Source organism: Artemia franciscana, chromosome 15 (assembly GCF_032884065.1).
Source record: "Artemia franciscana chromosome 15, ASM3288406v1, whole genome shotgun sequence".
In the NCBI taxonomy this organism is placed as follows: Eukaryota; Metazoa; Arthropoda; class Branchiopoda; order Anostraca; family Artemiidae; genus Artemia; species Artemia franciscana.
Window position 1 is genome coordinate 31,333,234 of NC_088877.1, and position 20,989 is coordinate 31,354,222.

At 33.6% G+C, this 20,989-nt stretch overlaps 1 protein-coding gene across 3 annotated transcripts in view; it reads left to right on the forward strand.

The window, feature by feature from the left end:
* The window catches only part of LOC136036347 (TBC domain-containing protein kinase-like protein), a 59,018-nt gene extending 39,367 nt beyond the window's left edge, over window positions 1–19,651 (forward strand). For all 3 annotated transcript variants that reach the window (XM_065718498.1, XM_065718497.1, XM_065718499.1), the window contains exons 11-13: window positions 12,283–12,446; window positions 15,864–15,988; window positions 16,745–19,651. In XM_065718498.1, coding sequence (XP_065574570.1) covers window positions 12,283–12,446; window positions 15,864–15,988; window positions 16,745–17,006 — 551 coding nt within the window. In that variant the 3' untranslated portion in view covers window positions 17,007–19,651. The remainder of the gene's footprint in view (window positions 1–12,282; window positions 12,447–15,863; window positions 15,989–16,744) is intronic.
* The last annotated feature ends 1,338 nt before the right edge of the window (window positions 19,652–20,989 follow it).

A 20,989-nucleotide genomic window follows, 5' to 3' on the forward strand; every position in this document is an offset into this window, starting at 1 on the left:
AATATTATCTAACTTATCTTGGGAATTAAAGGGTAATTAAATTGGTGGAATGATTTGGTGGAAAGGTGAAAACGATTTGCTGGTCATTTCTTTTTTCAGTCAGGAATAATGAGCATAAATTCTATAATGTAGTTCATACACTTAAATTTCTCGAGGGGGGGGGTCAATTGTACCCTTGGTTTTTTTTTCTCTCCTACATTTAGAAGAATTATCCTTTTTTGTTATTTTTCATTGAAAATACCTTTTTTGTAAAATAATGATTGCTTTTTTTAGATTTAAGTTTTTGAAAATTTGGTTGAATAACAAATTAAGGATATCGTTGAATAAGCAATTCAGAAAATTTATTGAAAAAACTTATAATATTGAAAGTGTGTTAGATGACAGATTTCATAATTAACTAACTGTTTGATTTAATATCTAGAAATTATGAATAATGTGACTGAAAGGGATTGTCAAGTATTTGTCATCAGGAATCGCTTAATATCAGTCCGTTCGAAAAGTATAAATAGGGCCATGGGGGGGGGGAATATATACCTAAAACTTTCTCAGTAATTTCATAATGTTTCTTGACGATCGGATGAACAATGCAGTAATGCATAAAGGACAGACATACATAAATTCAATTTTGAATATAAAAAAAATATTTGAATACATGACTATGTAAGATCACGCTAAATTTGTTCTAAATTAATCGCTCTTTCAAGGCTCGGTCAGCCAAAATACTAATATTGACATAAATAATCCATGCTCTATTAATATTGAAAACACTTTAATCCCAGGAATATTAGAAAAATTAGCTTTGCACAATCTATACCTAAATTGAGAAAAATTCAGGGACCAAAATATTTAAGCAAGTTAATAAATATAAATAAGCAAAAACTTTGGGAGAAATTCCGAAACGTAATGCAAAAAATTATTAAGGAAAATGGAAGCTGGGGTATAAAGAACAATATGATTGTCAAACAGTTCGTGGTAACGAACTGTAGTAAGGAGCGACCCGGCTCAATAGTAACCAAAACTCTAAAAAATGGAATTTTGATATCAATAGCTACATCAAAAGAATTGCATTTTAATTCTGATTTTAAATATATAAGTTTCATCAAGTTTAGTCTTACCCATCAAAAGTTATGAGCCTGAGAAAATTTGCATTATTTAAGAAAATAGGGGGAAACACCCCCTAAAAGTCGTAGAATCTTAACGAAAATGACACCATCAGATTCAGCGTATCAGAGAACCCTACTGTAGAAGTTTCAAACTCCTATCTACAAAAATGTGGAATTTTGTATTTGTTGCCAGAAGACAAATCACGGGTGCGTGTTTATTTGTTTGTTTGTTTTTTTTTTTGTTTTTTTTTTACCCAGGGATCATCGTATCGACCAAGTGGTCCTAGAATGTCGCAAGAGGGCTCATTCTAACGGAAATGAAAAGTTCTAGTGCCCTTTTTAAGTGACCGAAAAAATTGGAGGGCATCTAGGCCCCCTCTCACGCTCATTTTTTCCCAAAGTCAACGGATCAAAATTTTGAGATAGCCATTTTGTTCAGCATAGTCGAAAACCATAATAACTATGTCTTTGGGGATGACTTACTCCCCCACAATCCCTGGGGGAGGGGCTCCAAGTTACAAACTTTGACCAGTGTTTACATATAGTAATGGTTATTGGTAAGTGTACAGACGTTTTCAGGGGGATTTTATTTTGTTTGGGGGTGGGGCTAAGGGGAGGGGGCTATGTTGGAGGATCTTTCCTTGAAGGAATCTGTCATGGGGGAAGAAAAATTCAATGAAAAGGGCGCAGGATTTTCTAGCATTACTATAAGAAAACAATGAAAAATAAACATGAAAACGTTTTTTCAAATGAAAGGAAGGAGTAGCATTGAAACTTAAAACGAACAGAGATTATTACGCCTATGAGGGGTTCTAAAAATACTTTAGCATAAAGAGCGAGGTATTTAGGAGGAGATAAATACCTCGCTCTTTATGCTAAAGTATTTTTAGTAATTTCAACTATTTATTCTACGACCTTTCTGATTCAGGGGTCATTCTTAAAGAATTGGGACAAAACTTACGATTTAGTGTAAAGAGCGAGGTATTAATGAGGGTACAAACCCCCTCGTATACATAATAAAAATATAAGATTATGAAAGTTTGTTACGTAAGTTAATGCTTAAGTTACGTATATTTTTTACTAATAAAAACGTTCGTTAAAAATTAAAAGTTCTAGTTGCCTTTTTAAGTAACCGAAATATTGGAGGGCCAACTAGACTTCCTTCTCCACCCCTTATTTCTCAAAATCGTCTGATCAAAACTAAGAGAAAGCCATTTAGCCAAAAAAAGAATTAATATACAAATTTCATTTTAATAATTTATGTGCGGAGAGCCAAAACCAAACATGCATTAATTCAAAAACGTTCAGAAATTAAATAAAAAAAACTAATTTTTTTTAGCTGAAAGTAAGGAGCGACATTAAAACTTAAAACGAACAGAAATTACTCCGTATAAGAAATGGGTTGTCCCCTCCGCAATCCCTCGCTCTTTACGCTAAAGTTTGACTCTTTGCCACAATTCTACTTTTTAAAACAATTAAAAACTTTAGCGCAAAGAGCAAGGGATTGCGGAGGGGACAACCCATTTCATATACGGAGTAATTTCTGTTCGTTTTAAGTTTTAATTTCGCTCCTTACTTTCAGCTAAAAAAATTAGTTTTTTTTTATTTAATTCTTTAATAGGTTCCAGCTAAGAAAAAGCCAAAGGCATTTTTCTTATTGTGATACACTTATCATACAAGACCCAAACTTCACAGACACTTCGAAACAAGATTATAATTTTATACATTATTACGCAAGAAAAGGACTAGATATTGTGATATTGTTTAAAGTGTCCTCTCAGTATTCTATGATGACTGGTTTAAGTAATAAAAGAGATCGTGCCGCTGCGAAGTGGCGTCTTCTGCCATTTTGTGCCAAAAAACATTCAACTCTGGAGGATGGAAATTTTAAGATAGCTAAAGGACTTTTCAATCAATCAATCAATAATTTTATTGACCCGTATAAAAGGACACGAAAGTGCCCATATGGAGTTAAGGAAAAAAAAGAGAAGAGAAAAAAAAAAGAAAGAATCAGACTATGATAAACAATACTAAATAACCACACTATAATAGGGGTGGCTCCGGTCTAGACTGAAACAAATTCGGCACGTCGTTGGTCCACAGCTACAAATGGATCAGTAATACCATATAGTTGCTGAACTTTGCGGTTACGAGCCCAAAGATGAAGACTTAGAAGATACTTTGCATACTTGTAATATAGCTTACGGAATGTCCGCAAATTAGTCATGGTAAATAGCTTCCAAAAAGTAGCTAGGGCTAGGACATGAGGCATTGTGTAAGCGTTATAGAGTCTAGCCAAAACATTCTTACTGTAACGAGTTTTAGCATTAAATAGTAATCCATAAGCTGTTCTAGCCTTCGTGCCGAAATGCCCAAATAGCCCTGCACACGTACTTTTCAGGTCAGTACCAAGGGGTAAACCCAGATGAGTCAGAGATGACGAAAGTTCTATATCAGCATCACCCAAAGTGACTATGGTACTATCAGAACCTGGTCGTTTAGAATTGAACTTAATACATTCACTCTTACTCGTATTGAAATTTAGACCAATATCGTTATACTCCTCACTTAAAGTTGCAAAATTCTTCCCTATTAAAGCCAGGGTTCTACTCAAATTAAGAATATCGTCAGCATAATTCAAAGGCGATAGGTCCAAGCCACGAAAAATAAAGCTCATATCAACTTTCTTCTGGGCATCGATAACACTGTTGTTAAATAGCGGTGGTGAAGTTATAGCACCTTGTCGAATACCTTTATGTACAGGAATGGACCTGTCAATTAAATCAGAGTTTTTACCAGAAAGTGACTTAACCTTTACATTTAATCTCTGATACATGATTCGAAGGGTAGCTATTACAGAACTGTTCATACCACGAAGCAGAGCCGCTAGTAAAAGTTGCGTGTGGAGTCCTGATTCAAAAGCTCTGCTGATATCATGGCCGGCAAGAAACAGTGGATCCTCAGACGAGGCGGTTTCGAATATAACATTTGCAAGGATGGAGTGGACGTGCTCACGGCTACGACCGTTTTTAAAACCGAACTGATTTTCTGGCGTGGAGCAAGTCTGATTGAATATATTGATCACAAGGGATTGTATTAGCTTGCACAACACAGGAGAGATAGTGATTGGGCGGTACGACAGGCAATCGGTGCTATCTTTACCCTTTTTGCAAACAGGTGTAATGACCCCGGTACAAAAAAAAATCTGGAACTTGCTCTCAATTGAAAATCATTTGATAGAGTAGTTCTAAATGATTTGTAAGGGACGGAGACCCGTGAACGAGATGCATACCACATAACTGATCAGTGCCACTAGAATGTTTCTTCTTCAGTTTCAGTATCGCGTCGCGAATATTCTGGGCTGTCACAACAATCCCAAGATCGCAACTGTGGGACTCGAGGGCCTGATCGAGCTCTAGGTTGAACTTTTTTTCCGGACCCCTAAACATAAGTTTTGAGCCCCGCATCTTCACAAAGCGGTGTTGTCTGCTATTGTCTCACCCTAAACGTCAATTTTTCACAAAGAGAATAAAAATGTCAGGAACTGCATATTGTAATAGAACCAACTGATTGTTCGTTGTCTAAAACCCTAAACAGGAGATTTTGAGCCCCTTATTTTGAAAATTTTTAGATGGGAAAAGTTACCTACCTGAGCTCAATCTCTTTTTTTCATCCATGGTGCCTTGAAGAAGAACAGAAATAAGAAGAAAAATCAGATTAGTGAAATGCCAATGACAGCTGTTTTTAAATAGAAAAACTTGTTGCCTATACATAAGTTTCAACTATTTCCATATGTTGAACCTCCTTTAAGTAATATTTTTTTTACTATTGGAAACAACTGCACCCAGTAAATTTACTTACATGAGGTTCAACTTTTTCCTCCAATGGTAACAAGTTACTTAAGTAAACAAGATTGATGTTGCTAAATTGCGAAACTTACTTACCTGATATCCAATTTTAACTTCTATTGGTGACTCGCAAAAAATACCTATAAAATATATTCAAATAACAGTTCAATGGGGACAAATCCTTTTATTAGACAATGAAAACAATAAGAAAATCTGTGGATATTTCGTTCACATACAAAGTTGCCGCCCTTAGCAGGTAAACTGAGGACCGGCCACTGTGTATGTGACCGAAACATTCAGAGATGTTGTTATTATATTCACTGTTTAATAAAAGGATTTGTCCCTATTGAACTGTTATTTTTACGTCATGGAAAGGCAATGTCGTTTACGAAAATACCTAAAACCTAAAAAAAAAAAAAATCAGATACCCGAGATATGACTGAGATCCAACTTTTTGGTTATTGTAATGAGCTATAGTAACATTATTGTTATAGTAACGAGTTGGACTAAGATCCAACTCTTTTACGTATTGGTGACAAGAAAAGGAACTTTGAATTTTATCCTACCTCACCGGCAGGTGCTCTGAATCGTCCTTTTCACTGTTTAATGAAAGGATTTGTCCCTATTTAACTGTTATTCGTGCGTCATGGAAAGGCAGTGGGGTCTTCAAAGATACCTAAAACCTATAAAAAAAAACGAATACCCGAGATATGACTGAAATCCAACTTTTGTTATTGTAACGAGGTACAGTAACGTTTTTGTTATAGTAACGAGTTAAGGTAATAGTTAATATCTTATAGTTGAGGTCCAAATTTTTTCTACAATGGTGACAGGAAAAGGAACCTAGAAAGAGCAAAAACATATTTTTCAAATGCACATGAAAGCTTTTCTTAAATAGCAACTTTTTTACCTAAGATCAAATTTTTTTTTCTCCAATGGTGACTCGCAGAAGAACCAGGAAAAAATTAATCAAATGATGCCTCGAAAAAAGAATCTAAAAAAATAAAAAATAAATTAGTCAAATGCACAAGTAACTTTTTCTGAAATACCAAAACTTATTTGCCTGAGATCCATTTTTTTTTTCCCCAATTGGGCCTCACATGAAAACGCACAAAAAGAAAAAAATAATATACCCAAGACAGTTATTTTTAAATTGCAAAAGTTACTTACCTGAGATTCAACGTTTTACTTAACCGACTTCTTTATATTTCCTCGACTTTTTACTTACCGAAAATTCAAATTATTCAAGCTGAGATCCAACTTTCACTTCCAACAGTTTCTCGAAAAAGAACTGACATGCCCTGGGGGTATATAAGGTTTTTCATAGAAAGCGTTGTCGTTGAGACTTCAAGAAGGGCTCATTCAATTGGGAATTGGGAGGATTAGTGTCCTTTAATAGTCGAAAGTAATAGGAAGGCAAGTACCCCCCCTCCCCCGTGCCCACCATTCCCCCAAGCACTTCCGATTAAATTTTTGAGATAGCCATTTTATTCAACGTAGTTGAAAGGTTCGGAAATTATCTGTTCGAGAATGACAACCCCCATGGCCCCCAGGGCAAGTGTTGTAATTTATGCCTTGAGGGTATATAAGGTTGTTTTTCTTTTACAGAAAGTGTGGTCATATAAACTTCAGAGGGGGCTCATTGTTGGTAATAAGAAGGTTTTAGATCTTGTACTTCCAATGGTGCCCTGAAAAAGAAAAAAGAAATATGTCAAATACATTAGAAAGTCTTTCTTAAATGGTTAAAGGTTACTTGCCTGAGAGTCATCGATACTTTCTTTCTTTTATTTTATCTTTCTTTCGCTTAATAAGAAAATGTTAGCATTAAAGTTGCAATGTAGACTTTTAATACAACAGGGAGAGTCGCCTAGGGAACCCCTCAATATTGAGATTGTGTGAGAAAAATAGAAATCTGAGCTGAAAATACCCTTTTTAACATCTCTTTGGGTAAATCTTTTTCAGGGATGATCGTATTGAAACAATTGTTAGAAATAGAGGTAAATTAAAAGCTATGAATGGACAAATCTTAGAAAATTACTTTAAAATTGGGAGTAGATTGGGAAGGTATTTCCGTAGTATAAATTTAAACGGGTAAATTTAAGTAAAGCAAATTAATGCATAAGTTATGTACTGCCATACTGTTGATTTTTACTACAAGATATTTATACCCTAATCCCATATAAAATATCCAGGGGAATCAGGATTTGAAAATAAGGTGATTGGCAAATTCAGCTTATATCTTAATCCGCTGTTCTTGAAATCTTGAATTTAGACAGCTCTAGATATGCAGAGGAAAATTGGGAAATGCCTCTGTTGCTAGAAAATTGTGATTCACAGTTCATCTATTCGGAGTTGTACGTTTTGGTAACCACTAAAAGGATTTTATTAATATGCCCATCAGTTTTTTTTTCAATTCAATTCATTTTATTTAAACACAATTACCAAAAACATACAAACAACTCTCCCATGAAGGGCATAACCGTGTCCTGTGCGGGAGCGCATAACTAATCAAAAAACAATAATACACATCTCCTACCCCCACCCCTATCAACTAATTATAATAACCTATAAATATTTATTAAAATACTGGGAGAGACATTCCAACTTTACCTAATTTTCAAAAAGATAATTTTACAGTCTATTTCTTAACAAAAACTGGTTCTCCGAGTCGCAGATTCTCTCCGGAAGACGATTCCACACCTTCATTTTCGACTTTCGCACACAAAACTCACCTCTAGACGACTCTCCAATATCACTGACGTTTGACGAGTAGACTCGCATTTCTCGTCCCATACTCATGGTAATGGTCAAAGTAAAAATTTCTGAAATATGATGGGCCCAACTGATTTAAACTCTTATAAACAAATACAAATAAACAAATGCACCAATTGCCCATCAGTTGGTCTTGTAAAACACTATTTTAAATGAAAGGAAGCTTTATTGACACTCTATGTATTATAGGTTTTCCATTATTCCTTTTTAGAATGATTGCAGACTCATGTTGCGCCGATGTTTGAAGTAATTAAATTAAAAGTTTTTCTTAACAAAAGTACAGAGTGAAAATATGTCTTCAGCAGAGTAAACAAAAAATAATTGACACTATAATAAATAATCAACTAAAAGTTAAAAGAAATAACTTAATAAAAATGAAACCAATAATGAACTTGTAAGTTAAAAAAGAAAATTAATATTCAACTCAGACTCAAAACGAACAGAAATTACTAAATAATTGAATGAGGAAGATGTCTGTCTTTTAGCCCAATTGTACTTAGAGAAAAAACAGTTATTATAAGAGTTAAAACAATTAAAACAGTATAAAAGATAAAACAGTTAAAAGAAAGGATGCTAGACGGAATAAAAAAGATAAGACGAATAACGAACTTAGAATGTACTCAAAATAAAATTCATATTCTAATGAAACTCAAAACGAACAGAAATTACTAGATATATGAAGTGGGAATTTTTCCCCCTTGCACTCCAATCAGCACGATTGTTATTCGCACTTTACTGAAAGCAATATATATTTTTAAATAATTCGTCGTTTATTATTATACCATTGAAAAATAAGTAGAGTTGCAAGTTCTCGAATTTGTTGCGATAACATTTTCTAATATCAATCTACTTCCCTCAGACTGATATACACTTAAGTTGCATTGATATTTCCTCATTCCCAACATACTTCTTTAAAATGCATACAAGAACCAAATAGATTCGTTATTGCAAAACTTCAATGCAAGGAATAAAATAGATTTCTTCAAAAAATAACACTTTTCATTTTCTAAAGGTAATTGAGGCACCATTGCTCTATATCTTTACAAGGAATACAACTGAAAGAAGAATATTTACATAAAATTGTTTCTTTTAACTTGATTTTTGTTTATGTGGTCTTGATTTCTATTGGAATTATAATTTTTAATTATTATATATTTAATTAAAAAGTAAAAATAAAGTAAATTTAGTTTTAATTTGTTATAACATTAATCACAACGCAACAAAGAAAAATGACATCCCAGGACGAACCGACTTTTACAAAAAAAAAAATGGTGCTTTCTTTCTTTTCTCTTTCGTTTTAAAAAGTCTGAATTGTATATCGCCGAAAACAATATGTATTGTGAACAGTTTAGTTTTTGTATGGCTATATCTAGGATATTTTCGGGGGAGAGGCTATGATTTTTAGGGAGGTATTAGAAAATACTATACAGAACGTGTCAAAATTTATTTATATGAATTTTTGTAGCCATTTTATTTATGAGTAAAATTGAACCATTGAGTGAGGGGATGGGGAGCTGAAACACAATAGCACTCGTCACTTCGGATGCATTGTTTTGGGTGTTTTGTTCGAGGGGGCTTACAGAAAAACTTAGCAAAATGCATCAACATTAGTTTATTTGCATTTTTGTAGCTTTTTACGAGTCCGTCGGGTCATGGGGGGGGGGAATGAGCTGCAGCCAGGTAACCACTTTACTCTAGATACGGCCTTGAGTTTTTATTTGACAAAAAAAATCCTTTTTTTATTTCTCTCTCGCTTTGAAATCGCTTAAAATATATGTTGCTTTCAGTAAAGTGTGAATAACAATCACACCGATTGGAGTGCAAGGGGAGAAATTACCCACCCCGTATATCTAGTAATTTCTGTTCGTTTTGAGTTTGATTAGAATATCAATTTTATTTTGGGTACATTCTAAGTTCATTATTGGTTTAATTTTTTTATTACGTCTTATATTCGTTTCTCTTAACTGTTTTATCTTTTGTACTGTTTTAACTCTTATAATAATTGTTTAAAAAAAATTATAATTGGGCTGCAAGTCAGACATCTTCCTTGTTCAATTATTTAGTAATTTCTGTTCGTTTTGAGTTTGAGCTGAATATTAGTTTTATTTTTGTAACTTACAAGTTCAATATTGGTTTCATTTTTAGTAAGTTGTTTCTTTTAGTTAATTAAACTTTTAGTTAATTATTTATTATAATGTCAGTTTTTTACTCTGCTGAAGACGTATTTTCGCCCTTTACTTTTTTTGGAAAAATTTTTTTTCTATTTAATTTCTGTCCGTTTTTATTCATTTTTGTAAAAATGAAAAAATATAGAAAAACAAAAATTACATGAAATAAATTGAAACTTAAAGAACTTTATTTAGAGTTAATATTTAAATTAGCCATGAATGTTTCATTATTAAAATAAAAGTAGTTTTCACAGTCATAATGAATATATTTATTTCAGAATTTTTCTAATACGGCCTTATCTAATTTCATATTTATTTAATCTCTGTTCGTTTGGTAAAAAAAAGAGAAAACCAAAAAAAAATAATAACAAATAAAATTTAAATTAAACACATTGAAACTTATAGTACTTTAATTAAAATCGATATTTAAATTGGCCTAGAATTTTAAATTAATTCCTTGATCCAAGTTTTTATGTCAACAAAAATGTTTCAAAATATGTCAAAAATAAATGTTTCTTGTCAACATTGATCGCGTTGGCCTTCTCTCATATTTGCGACGCCGGGGACTAGTGGTAAGTATAGTAGCAGTGGTAACATATAAATATTCCCTTTTTGATCATATCCCTTTTCGTTTCCTGGAAGTTCCAAGTTGGTATACTTAGTCATTCATGAGTTACGCCCTTTTGACAATCCGTAAGTATGTTTTGGTTTAGTTCGGCACTCTCCTCAACATTCTCTGAAAGGCTCTCCTGTTTTCCCTTCGTCTTTTTGGAAAATGAAGTTCAAACATGAATACCTTTCTCAGTGAAATGTACTATATGTAATCAATGAACGAATAGCCAAATTTACAGGTCTTAACCTGAGGGCTGTGGAAGGTTGACATCTCCAAATCCATAATTACTGGACCTTTCCAAAATGCTAAACACAATAGTTCTCTTAAAATTTTGGTTAAATGTGTTTCGGGGAATGATAGGATTGTGGGGGCAGGCTGGTTGTCCTCCTTTCACTTTTGACTCTTAAATAGGGCACTAGATCTTCCAAGTTCCAATCGAATGAATCCCATCTGATCCGAACCTTATATGCTCGGAGTATAACTTACAACCGTTTCACCTGGGCTCTGGAGGATTGTGTCCACCTTGAAACCGTTTTTATATGCTCTTCGGACTATTGTGTAAAAAATGGCTGTCTCACAATTTTGATTGGATGCGTTTGCGGAAAACAGGTTGTCAGGGAGGGGAGATCTTTTTGATCCCCAGATTGATCCCCTACATCAATTTTGACCCTTAAAAAGGAACTAGAACTATAGATTTCCAATCAAGTGAGTTTTCTCTAAAATTCAAACAACTGCACCTTCCATGAAAAGCTTATATGCCCCCGGGATATAACTTACAACCCTGGCCGCCAGACTCTGGAGATTTGTGTCAATCCCAAAGGCCTTGCCATGTGATCTTTGGACTGCTTTTGAACAAATGGCTTTCTCAAAGTATCAGAAGTATAGCACATCAAAAAATTTAAATTTCATAATATAATAGCATAATAGCTATAATATATAATTATCAGTTATTAATCTTGTTTTAGAATAAATTTGTCTTGTGTTTTTTTCAAACAAAAACATCTGTTTTGCGTTCACTTTCCCGTTAAAGACTCAAAAGTCATTCTAATTCTTTCATCCTACCACATTGAACGACAAAATACGTTTAAAATGTTCTAACTTTTTTAACTTTAATAAATAAAAATTATTAAAACTTTAAGGAATATATATCAGTATATGTATACTAAACTGACAATCCACAGCCTTTTTTTTTTGAGTAAAGTACAAATTATGTTCTAGTCTTGGGAAGGTATGGGGGTTGTCAAAGACATAATTCCCAGACCTTTTAACAAAATTTTGATTTGGTGTGTCTTGGGAATTGATAGGCGTGGGGGGGGTATTGCCCTCCAATCACTTTTGACTAATGAAAAGGGCACTAGCCTAAATTTCCTATCGAATGAGCCTTTTTTGAAATTTCTAAGAAATTTCAAAAGGGGGTGTCCGGCTTCTGATCACTCTGAACCATAAAAAAGGCTCTAGAACATCTGGTTTCCAATCCAATGAGCCCGTTCCATAGATGATTATTACTATAAAGAAAATTATAGTTTCCATAGGGCTAAACTGTTTTTTTTTTTTTTAGTTGCGCACTTCCCCTCCCCCTGTCTACTTTACAATAGTCAAGGCTGATAACGAGTAGATTAAAAAGAATAAATGTAGACATGGAAAGACTGGTATATTATACTATCGTTGCAGGATTAGGGTAGTGTAAAATCTTAATCTTGTTACCTTATCTTATTGCCTATTATATTACTATTCGTATTACCTTTGAAAGTTGATGCCTAGTGAGTTTTATCTTTCAGAAATTGATATGGAAAGATGTCTGAAAGATTCAAAAGAAATGTGGGAGACAACACCCAAAAGTGCTACATATAGAAAGTATGAAGCCAAGAAAGAATCCATCTCTGTTTTTGACGCAAATGGACTATCTCCAAGAACTCCAATTGCTAATGAACAAGAGGATATGGTAGGTTTTTATTTTAATTAAATATATTATTTTATTCATTCGGGTATGATATGTTTTTTTTATATATTAAAATTACTATATACCTATAATACTAAGGAGAATTGAGTAGGGGTGCCACACCAGTGATTTATCAATAGTTTGGGTAATTTTTTTCTCAGGAAGGGCATTTTCTCGTGGTGGTGTTTGCATTTTTTGCCTAGACTTTTTGGTAAATTTGAAGTGGTCAAATGCTCTTTTCTGCTTATTTCATTGGAAATCGTTGAAAAATAGAAACTAACAATAACATCGTAAATTAAAAAGACAGTTTCACTGAATTGCTTTGTAAATTTTCTATTTGAGTATAAGTTTTATCCTAGGTCACCGGCAGGTGCTCTAAATCGTCCTTTTTGTCAGACACTTTAGCCATAATTCCCTGTAATCGGAAGTTCAGAGTTCACAGAGTACCAAATACTTCACATACCTCGAAACATGACTTTTTAAATTATTTAGGAATTAAAAATAAACGCATAATCATCCCAACTGACCATTTATTGCTACATTTTTCTTCACTCCCTGCTTTTTTATGCTTGAGAAAGCTCAAAACAGTCTGCTGTTTTCTGCTTATGATTATCAATCGTTCAATTACTGCTCACTTTAATAAACCAAACGCCCTTCAAAAATAGCACAATAAAATATCAGCAAAAATTGGGCGCAGATAATGGAAACTTCTGGCATTCACTCTAGTTGAAGTGATTGATTTTAACCCTCTCGCCCATCCGCCCAATATACCATACATCACCCGCTCAATATGGAACCTAGCGATGTTTGGCTGCACATCGAAAAATTGTGAACGAAAGTTTAATAGCTTTGTTTGATTTGCGACCTTGTGTTGGGGTCTTTTTTCTTATCAGATGAAATTTTGCAATTTTAATGCTTCACAATGGTATCGCTAGTCTTACTGGCCAATGAGTTCAAGTTTATTTCCTCTCGAAAGCCAAGATTTTTTTTTTAAATTGATCGGTTATTCAGTCTATTAATCTACTTGTACATCCAGGACCGCCATTACTTTTGGCGGTTGAGGGAGAAGATAGTACATCATGAAACCATTTATAGTGCTTATAGAAAAGTGAAGTACACTAAAATAGATGTATAGTAAATACTATTTTTTAAACTCGTGTTATTATTGTTCATTTCTGTGCTGCAATGCTTCAAAAAATTTTGAATTTCTTATAATAAAGTGCATTTTTGTTAGATTTGGACTTAAACTTTAATGAAAGCCGATTAAAGAGAGCCTATACTGTGATGAAGAATAAAAGGTTAAAAAAGACACTACAATCAACCCCCCCCCCACCCACCTTCTCCCATGGTCGGGGCTAGATGTTGTGAGTTTGTAATTCTAAAGATTTTATTGTTACCGATACTAAAAACATCTATACCAATTAAAGTTTCATGGATTGTTTTGGTGGTTTTCATAAAAATAGACATTGATTTAATGGTCTTCACAGGGTTGGTAAATTTTTGTTGTCCCTTTGAGACTGAAAAAAAAGATGGTGCTAACAAAAGTTTCATGGATTATTTCAGAGATTTTGACATAGAGAGCGATTAGAGACTTAGGTGTGGTGTGTTAATTGTTTAGTAATCTTCTTGTTACTGGTACTTAAAAAAAGCTATGCTAGAGTTTCATATTAGATTTTCATGGATTATTTTGATAGTTTTGACAAAAGAGCAAAAAAGACATAGACTTGGCGTGTTTTTAGTTTTAGTGATTTTGTTGTTACTGATACTAAAAAATCTAGTAAAGTTAATGCACAAGCAACAATATAGTCACATTTGTAAATAAAAAAGACAAGGCTTATGAATCGTACTGTTTTTTTGTGACTTTAATACCACACTTGTATTTAAGAAGCGGAAAATCGAAATGCCAAGCAATTGGTTTGAAAAGCTTGTACCAAAACTAGTTTGTTCCCAACTATTCTGCACTATGTCTTTGTTCCTTTTGCCAGATTCGTGTTGCTGGTAGAAAAACGGCTCTTCGAGATATCCATATTTTCTAGATTAAAAAAAAAAAATAATATGCCTTTTAACTCTGATTGGTCATTCGCAAATTTTACACTTGAAAGTTGGACAATCTTCAACCTGGGAATTCCGAGGGAGCCTACATAATTGGCGCTCTAGCTCTGCTGGAGTTTGACTTTACCGACAATGTAAAGTACAATGACAAAAATGTAATATACAATGACAAAAAGTAAAAACTGTAACGTAAAGTCTTGAAATTTTTGGCATTTTTGACAAAGATGGCGATAAGAGATGCAGTGAGTTTTTAGTTTCAATGGTTTTTTTTGTTAATAATACTATAAATAACTATGCAAACTAAAATTTTATGAACTTTCCTAAACCCTACGCTGTATTATTGTTCAATGACTCTGAAAGGGGCATTTATCCCTCCCCTTTACGTTCCCACCACTCTGATTTTAAAAAGCGGACCTACTGTTTCCGTATTTTCATTGAAAATACAATTTTTCTGTTATCTACATTGGAAAAAAAAATTTCCCCAACACTATATTTTAAAAAAATACATTTTGCTCCCCGCCGTCCCTCCTCAATACTTTAATGAATTGGTCGCATTGCACAGAACTCTTAAATTTCGGTGGGATGTCTCGCTTGGTTTTGTACCCAATTGCTTTTCCTAACCAGCCAACCAAAGGTAAAAGCATATATGTAGCATTATTTATCGATTAATGGTTGGATAACAGAATTCCGAAACTGTCTTGATTTTCAAAAAAATTGGAATGAAAATATTTTTGAGCCTACTGCAAGTAAAAAGAAATGAAATGGAACTGTTTATTGGCTCTGGAAGTAAACTAACTCATTCAAATTTTGGGAAGAGTAATAGTATCATATTTGTGCCTTATAGGGACTTCGTACCGGTACCCAACCTGATCAATATGGACTATGCGTGGGCGCGGGGCATTCCGGAGCAGAACTGAACTTCGTAGGAGAAGGGGTCCTTAAATTGTAATCATCAAAATATCTAACGAAAGAGTGTTTATAATAGTTAAAGCAGCCTTTAGTGTAACCATTTTATCATTGTTTCATGGATATAAATCTTACTTCTGGAGCTCTCTAATCCCAGGGTAAATTTGTAGCAGAAGTATGTTCTCTCTATGAAACAAAGTTGCATGCGTTGTCCTGCAGCTCCTCGTCGCTGTTGGCACCGGTGGTGTAGTTATACCTTAGATCCTACGATACGAATTCGAAAGAGCTTGTACATTGATCGTCTAGCTGATGGTACACACACTGTCTTAAGCACAAAGGATATATCCCAAGAAAGTGTTGATAATGAGAAAAGACCTTTATGGTGAGAAGGCCGAATTGAATCAAAGTATTGCATTTAAAAGCAAGCTTTTCAAACTTTCATTTAGTTTTACCTATTTTTAGGCCGTTATATCAGTTCCGCTGAATGAACTAAAAGCAGAGAAGTGTTTACGAATAAGTGCTGAAGACCTTCTCATTCATCTAAGTAAGAATGAAGTACTTCCGCTAGACATCCGTCAGCCACAAGAGTAAGTAAGCTCTATATTAAATTATTTTTCGTGGCTTGTTTTAGAATAATATAGTTAATTACAAAAAAAATATAACAGGGAATACATAGTACAGTCCATATTGTACCAATAATCCAAACTGACTTGGAATTTATTTCAAACGAAATTCTCATTCCATTACGGAAATAATTTTAACTTCTTGAGAGGCTCTCTCTCTTCCTCCCTATCCCTCCTTCCCTCTCTCTTCCTCCTTTCTTCTCCCTCCATCTTTCTCCCTCCCTCCCTCTATCCCTCTCTTTCCCTCTCTTCCTCCTGTTCTTTCTCACTCTCGTTATCTCTCTTTCATATATTTCATGTATCCTAGTTACTGAAGTTCTAAATAGAAAACATGAACTCTTAATCACGTTGACAGCTTGTTATATTCAATGAAATTTTAAAACGAAAAAAAATCGTCGTCAAGATAAGCCTACTGGCTTTGACTTCTGATATAAAAACATAGTCACTGCAACAGCAAAAAAAAGAGCTTGAGTTAAATTCAGCAAGTTAAGTTCCTATATGGCTAATCGCCTGGCTCTTTCCATTGGTAGAGTCATATAAATTACTAGATCTCTTCATATTTAATTGTTCTGTTTCGAAAAATACTATTTGCCGTAATTTTCCATGCTACTCAATACTTCAAACTTTAATTCGGCAAATCTTTTAAAACCTATGTATGGAGGGAATCAAGATCAACTTGTGTTTTGTGTCTCTAATTTTAAAGTAATTCCCTTTTTTCAGCTATAGTCGTGGCTCTTTATCTGAGAGTATCAATTTGCCATTCTCAAATTGCTTCGATAAATCAACGGAAGAAATCACTAAAATACCTACTGAAGTTAGAGCTACTAAGAAAATTGTTGTAGTGATTAGTGGTGGACGAGGTCACATGGCTGCCTGCCTAGTTGCATCTGCTCTCTTAAAGGCTGGAGTAGCACGAGTGTGCACATTGCATAAAGGCATTGATTCTCTGAGGAACTCAAACGCTTTAGTGCTACCTTCCTAAGAAGTATTAGTGATCAATTCTAGTGTAGACAAAAGTTCTACACATTGTGTAAAATATATGGGCAAGTTTGTCTGAAAAGCCACTCTTAAAATAAGTTACCGCATGTATGGATTTTTTTTTTTCCTGTAAGATTTGTTTTCTCTTCTTCGTTGTTTTTATAGATTGCCTGTTTTCACTGTAAGCTCCTTTTTTTAATTTTTTTTTTTATGGTATGCACCATGTGAAGGATCTTTTGTTAAATAAAAAACCCGAAGAAACTCAAATGTCATTGTAGGCTACTACATGAACCTTCCTAAGAAGGTTCTTACTCATCTAATTTGTGATTGGGAAATATTCTGAGTTCAAAAAACTTAAAAAAGGACGGCAAAATCGTAGAAAAATAAGATAGAAAGCGATAATGAGTTTGTTTTTTTTTTTTTTCTTTGTGTTCCTCAGATTTCATTTGTTTTTTGTTGTTGTTTTTTTTCAGTCCAAGAGGAAAAGTATAACTTTGACTTTTTTATGCTTACCTCAGAGTAGCTTACATATGTAACAAAAAGTGTTTTTGTATGTTTGTTAAATAGTGATAAGTTATTGATTCCTGTCTGTTTTAGTGATTGTAGACCTATTTTCAGTGTTATACATCATTCTCAGTTTAGGCTGTAATGTTGTAGTGTTTATTTTTGTGAAATTTGGCCGTTTGGACATCAAAACTATTAATTTTGATTATTTACGACATCAACTATGAATGTTAAGTTTATGTTAATGTTAAGAATGTCAGGTTTGTTTCAGGTGACTCTTGTCTTTTTTTTGCATTGCTCTCAGCATTGTACATCCGTCTTAGTTTTAACTACATTTTCGTAATGTGATTGTTTTTTGTTTTTTTTCGTAGTTTGGCCGCTTTGGACTTTCATAAATATAAATTTTTACTGTCTACGACATTTGTCGTCTCACAATATTGAATATCAAATTGACAAACCTGGTCAAGTTTGTTTCCCAGCCCAATTTTTCAGTTGCGAGGAATTTGGGGGAGGAATCGGAAATTCCCCCCCCCCCCCGGCCAAAAAAAACTACTTGAAACAACGAAGGGCAGTGAAAATGAAACATATTTGTTTGAATTCGCCAAGCAGGAACTTATATATCCATATATATATATCTCCAAAAATTGGATGAAATGGGGATTTCAGTTTTCATTAAAAAAGACATCCACATTCAGGTGTGCAATTTTTCAGTTGTAGTGGGGGCCAAAAATGTTCGTGAAAAACAGCAAAATAAAAATTTAAAACATTTCAACTTAAGGTCCAAACATCTTAAGAAAATGTAGCTCTCCTTTGAAGGTACAGGTATCTTTGGGCTTCACATATTTTTGATGTTTTAATTTTTACTGACGGAAAATATTGTCAAATTTGACTAGTTTGTTTGTATTATTTATTGTCACAGTTCAACGCGTCAGCACTGACAAAAACGGGGCTACTTCAGTAATAGCTTCATAATTTTTTAAACAACTAATAGGAAAATCTTAGAAAATTACGGTTTTTGGGTATGAATAGACCTACGATGGTTCCAGGGGGCAGAGAATGTTTTTTTCGTGTCCTTGGTACTTGAGAGACTTCTACAAAACAATTGGGAATGCTAGAAAGAATTTGATTATATTTTTGAATTTAAGATATGAAGTTGTATTGTGATATATACTGAACAATTCAACTTTTTCTTGTACGTATTTTTAAATTTTACTCTGAAGTTGCTTGTTTGATTCGAAGCAATGCGTCAGTTAATATTAAACATGCTTTCAAAAAGAATAGTTGTTACTTATGAGAGATATACTGAATAATTCAACTTTTTTTTCTTCTAAGCCTACTTATTTTTGAAATTTTACTCTTAAGTTCCTTGTGTGATTCGAAGGAATGCGTCAGTTAACATTAAACATGCTTTCAAAAAGAAAAGTTGTTACTTATGAGATATATACTCAATAATTCAACTTTTTTTCTTCTAAGCCTACTTATTTTTGAAATTTCACTCTTAAGTTCCTTGTGTGATTCGAAGGAATGTGTCAGTTAACATTAAACATGCTTTCAAAAAGAATAGTTGTTACTTATGAGATATATACTGAATAATTCAACTTTTTTTCTTCTAAGCCTACTTATTTTTGAAATTTCACTCTTAAGTTCCTTGTGTGATTCGAAGGAATGCGTCAGTTAACATTAAACATGCTTTCAAAAAGAATAGTTGTTACTTATGAGAAATATACTGAATAATTCAACTTTTTTTTCTTCTAAGCCTACTTATTTTTGAAATTTCACTCTTAAGTTCCCTGTGTGATTCGAAGGAATGCGTTTGTTAATATTAAACATGCTTTCAAAGAGAATAGTCGCTATAGTGATTATTGCATTCTATATAGAAACCTCTTTGTTCTTGTTAAGTTATGGATTTTCTATTAAATTGTGGAGAATCGTTTAAAAAAAGATCTTTCAATTCATTGGCTGTTTTTTTTTTATGTTACTGTCTCTTTTTGTTTGCCGTGATTGGAGTTTTTCTTGTGCACTCTTTGGAAGGAAGTTTTATTTGAAGTAATATTTTCTTTTATAGATTTAGGCTATTATATAATCTTTTTGATCATAATGGCGAAAGTATTCTTGTGCACTTTTAAAATAAATTGTTATTTCTAGTATATGTCTCCTTTTAAACGGTGACTTTGCAGTAGAAAGTTTCTTTGTTTTGTCTCTGAGAATGCGTCAAGGGTGCGTTTAATTAATCGGTAGGGGTATTCTAAAGGAATAAGGCAATTTTTTCGTTGTTCAAAGACTATAGACTACATCGTTTTGAAATGCCATACTTTTGGCTATTCCTGCTCTCCATACCACCACTTCCCCTTCTTTTTCTTCCAAAGTTATGGAGGTCCACCTATGGAAAATATACAAGTCGATATGCCATTCAATGTTCATATAAGCCAATGCAATCTTACGTTCCAATAAGAACACATAAAGGGGCTTTGAAACTATATTTCTGGTGCACTTTTTAAAGAAGAATTTTTCTCTGGTTTGGATGAGGTTTTAATACGATACATCTTGTAGTCTAGGAAAACCAAAATCTAAGGATAATTAAAAAAATATGTTATTTCATGGGGAGGGGGGGAGATATAGGGAAAAATATTTATGTACCAAAGCCACACTGAACCTTTCAGTTTTATTTTCAGTATCCAAAACACAATTACTTTCATTTTTCTTTCTGTTTTGATTGTTACAGATGGCTATATTTTGTTTTTATTTACCCTTTATTAAAGCCCGTGCCATATTATAATTTATGTTATATAGTAATTGTACTATTATTTGAGTTCTTTGTGAGTTTTTTTGTTTTTTGTTTTTTATTCTTGCAGGCTGCTATGAATGGCCTCTATGTCGGGTCGTTTGCGAACGAGCTGTCGGTAGCTTTTGCTAAAACTGAATTTCTCGTTTTTGGTTGTCGTTGCTCCCGATTCAAAAATTCAGAATGGCTCAACCACAATTTCTGCTCTGCATATCTCAAGTACCTCACTGCTTGCATTTAGAACCTTGCGCAAAGTCTTTTACTCCAGTCTCCTTCAGAAAGGAGACCTAAAGTTCTTCAGTTGCTACTTTTTCTATATCTTAAGTGAACAGGATTCCCGTAAACACCAGCCTTAACTTTCGCTGTATCAAATTGGAAGTTGTTGGTAGGGGCTCGCCTTCAACGACTATACTGGAATCTGAAGATTTGTTGTATACAGGCTCATCTACGTCAAAATCCTCACTCCAACTGCAACTCTTGTTATGATAAACATATTGCTTACACTGTTTTTTTTTTCCTAAACAGTAGAAGATATTTTCCAGCATCTCAAAGTTAATTTTAAAGGGGAAAACAATTATTCATTTTTGAAGCAATCGCTGATAGTTCTTCGACAAAATCAAATACTGTTAACAAAATTCAACACGCTTTTATACCACCTTTAGTTCGCCTATAATTTTGACTTGAGATGAACATTTTGCCCT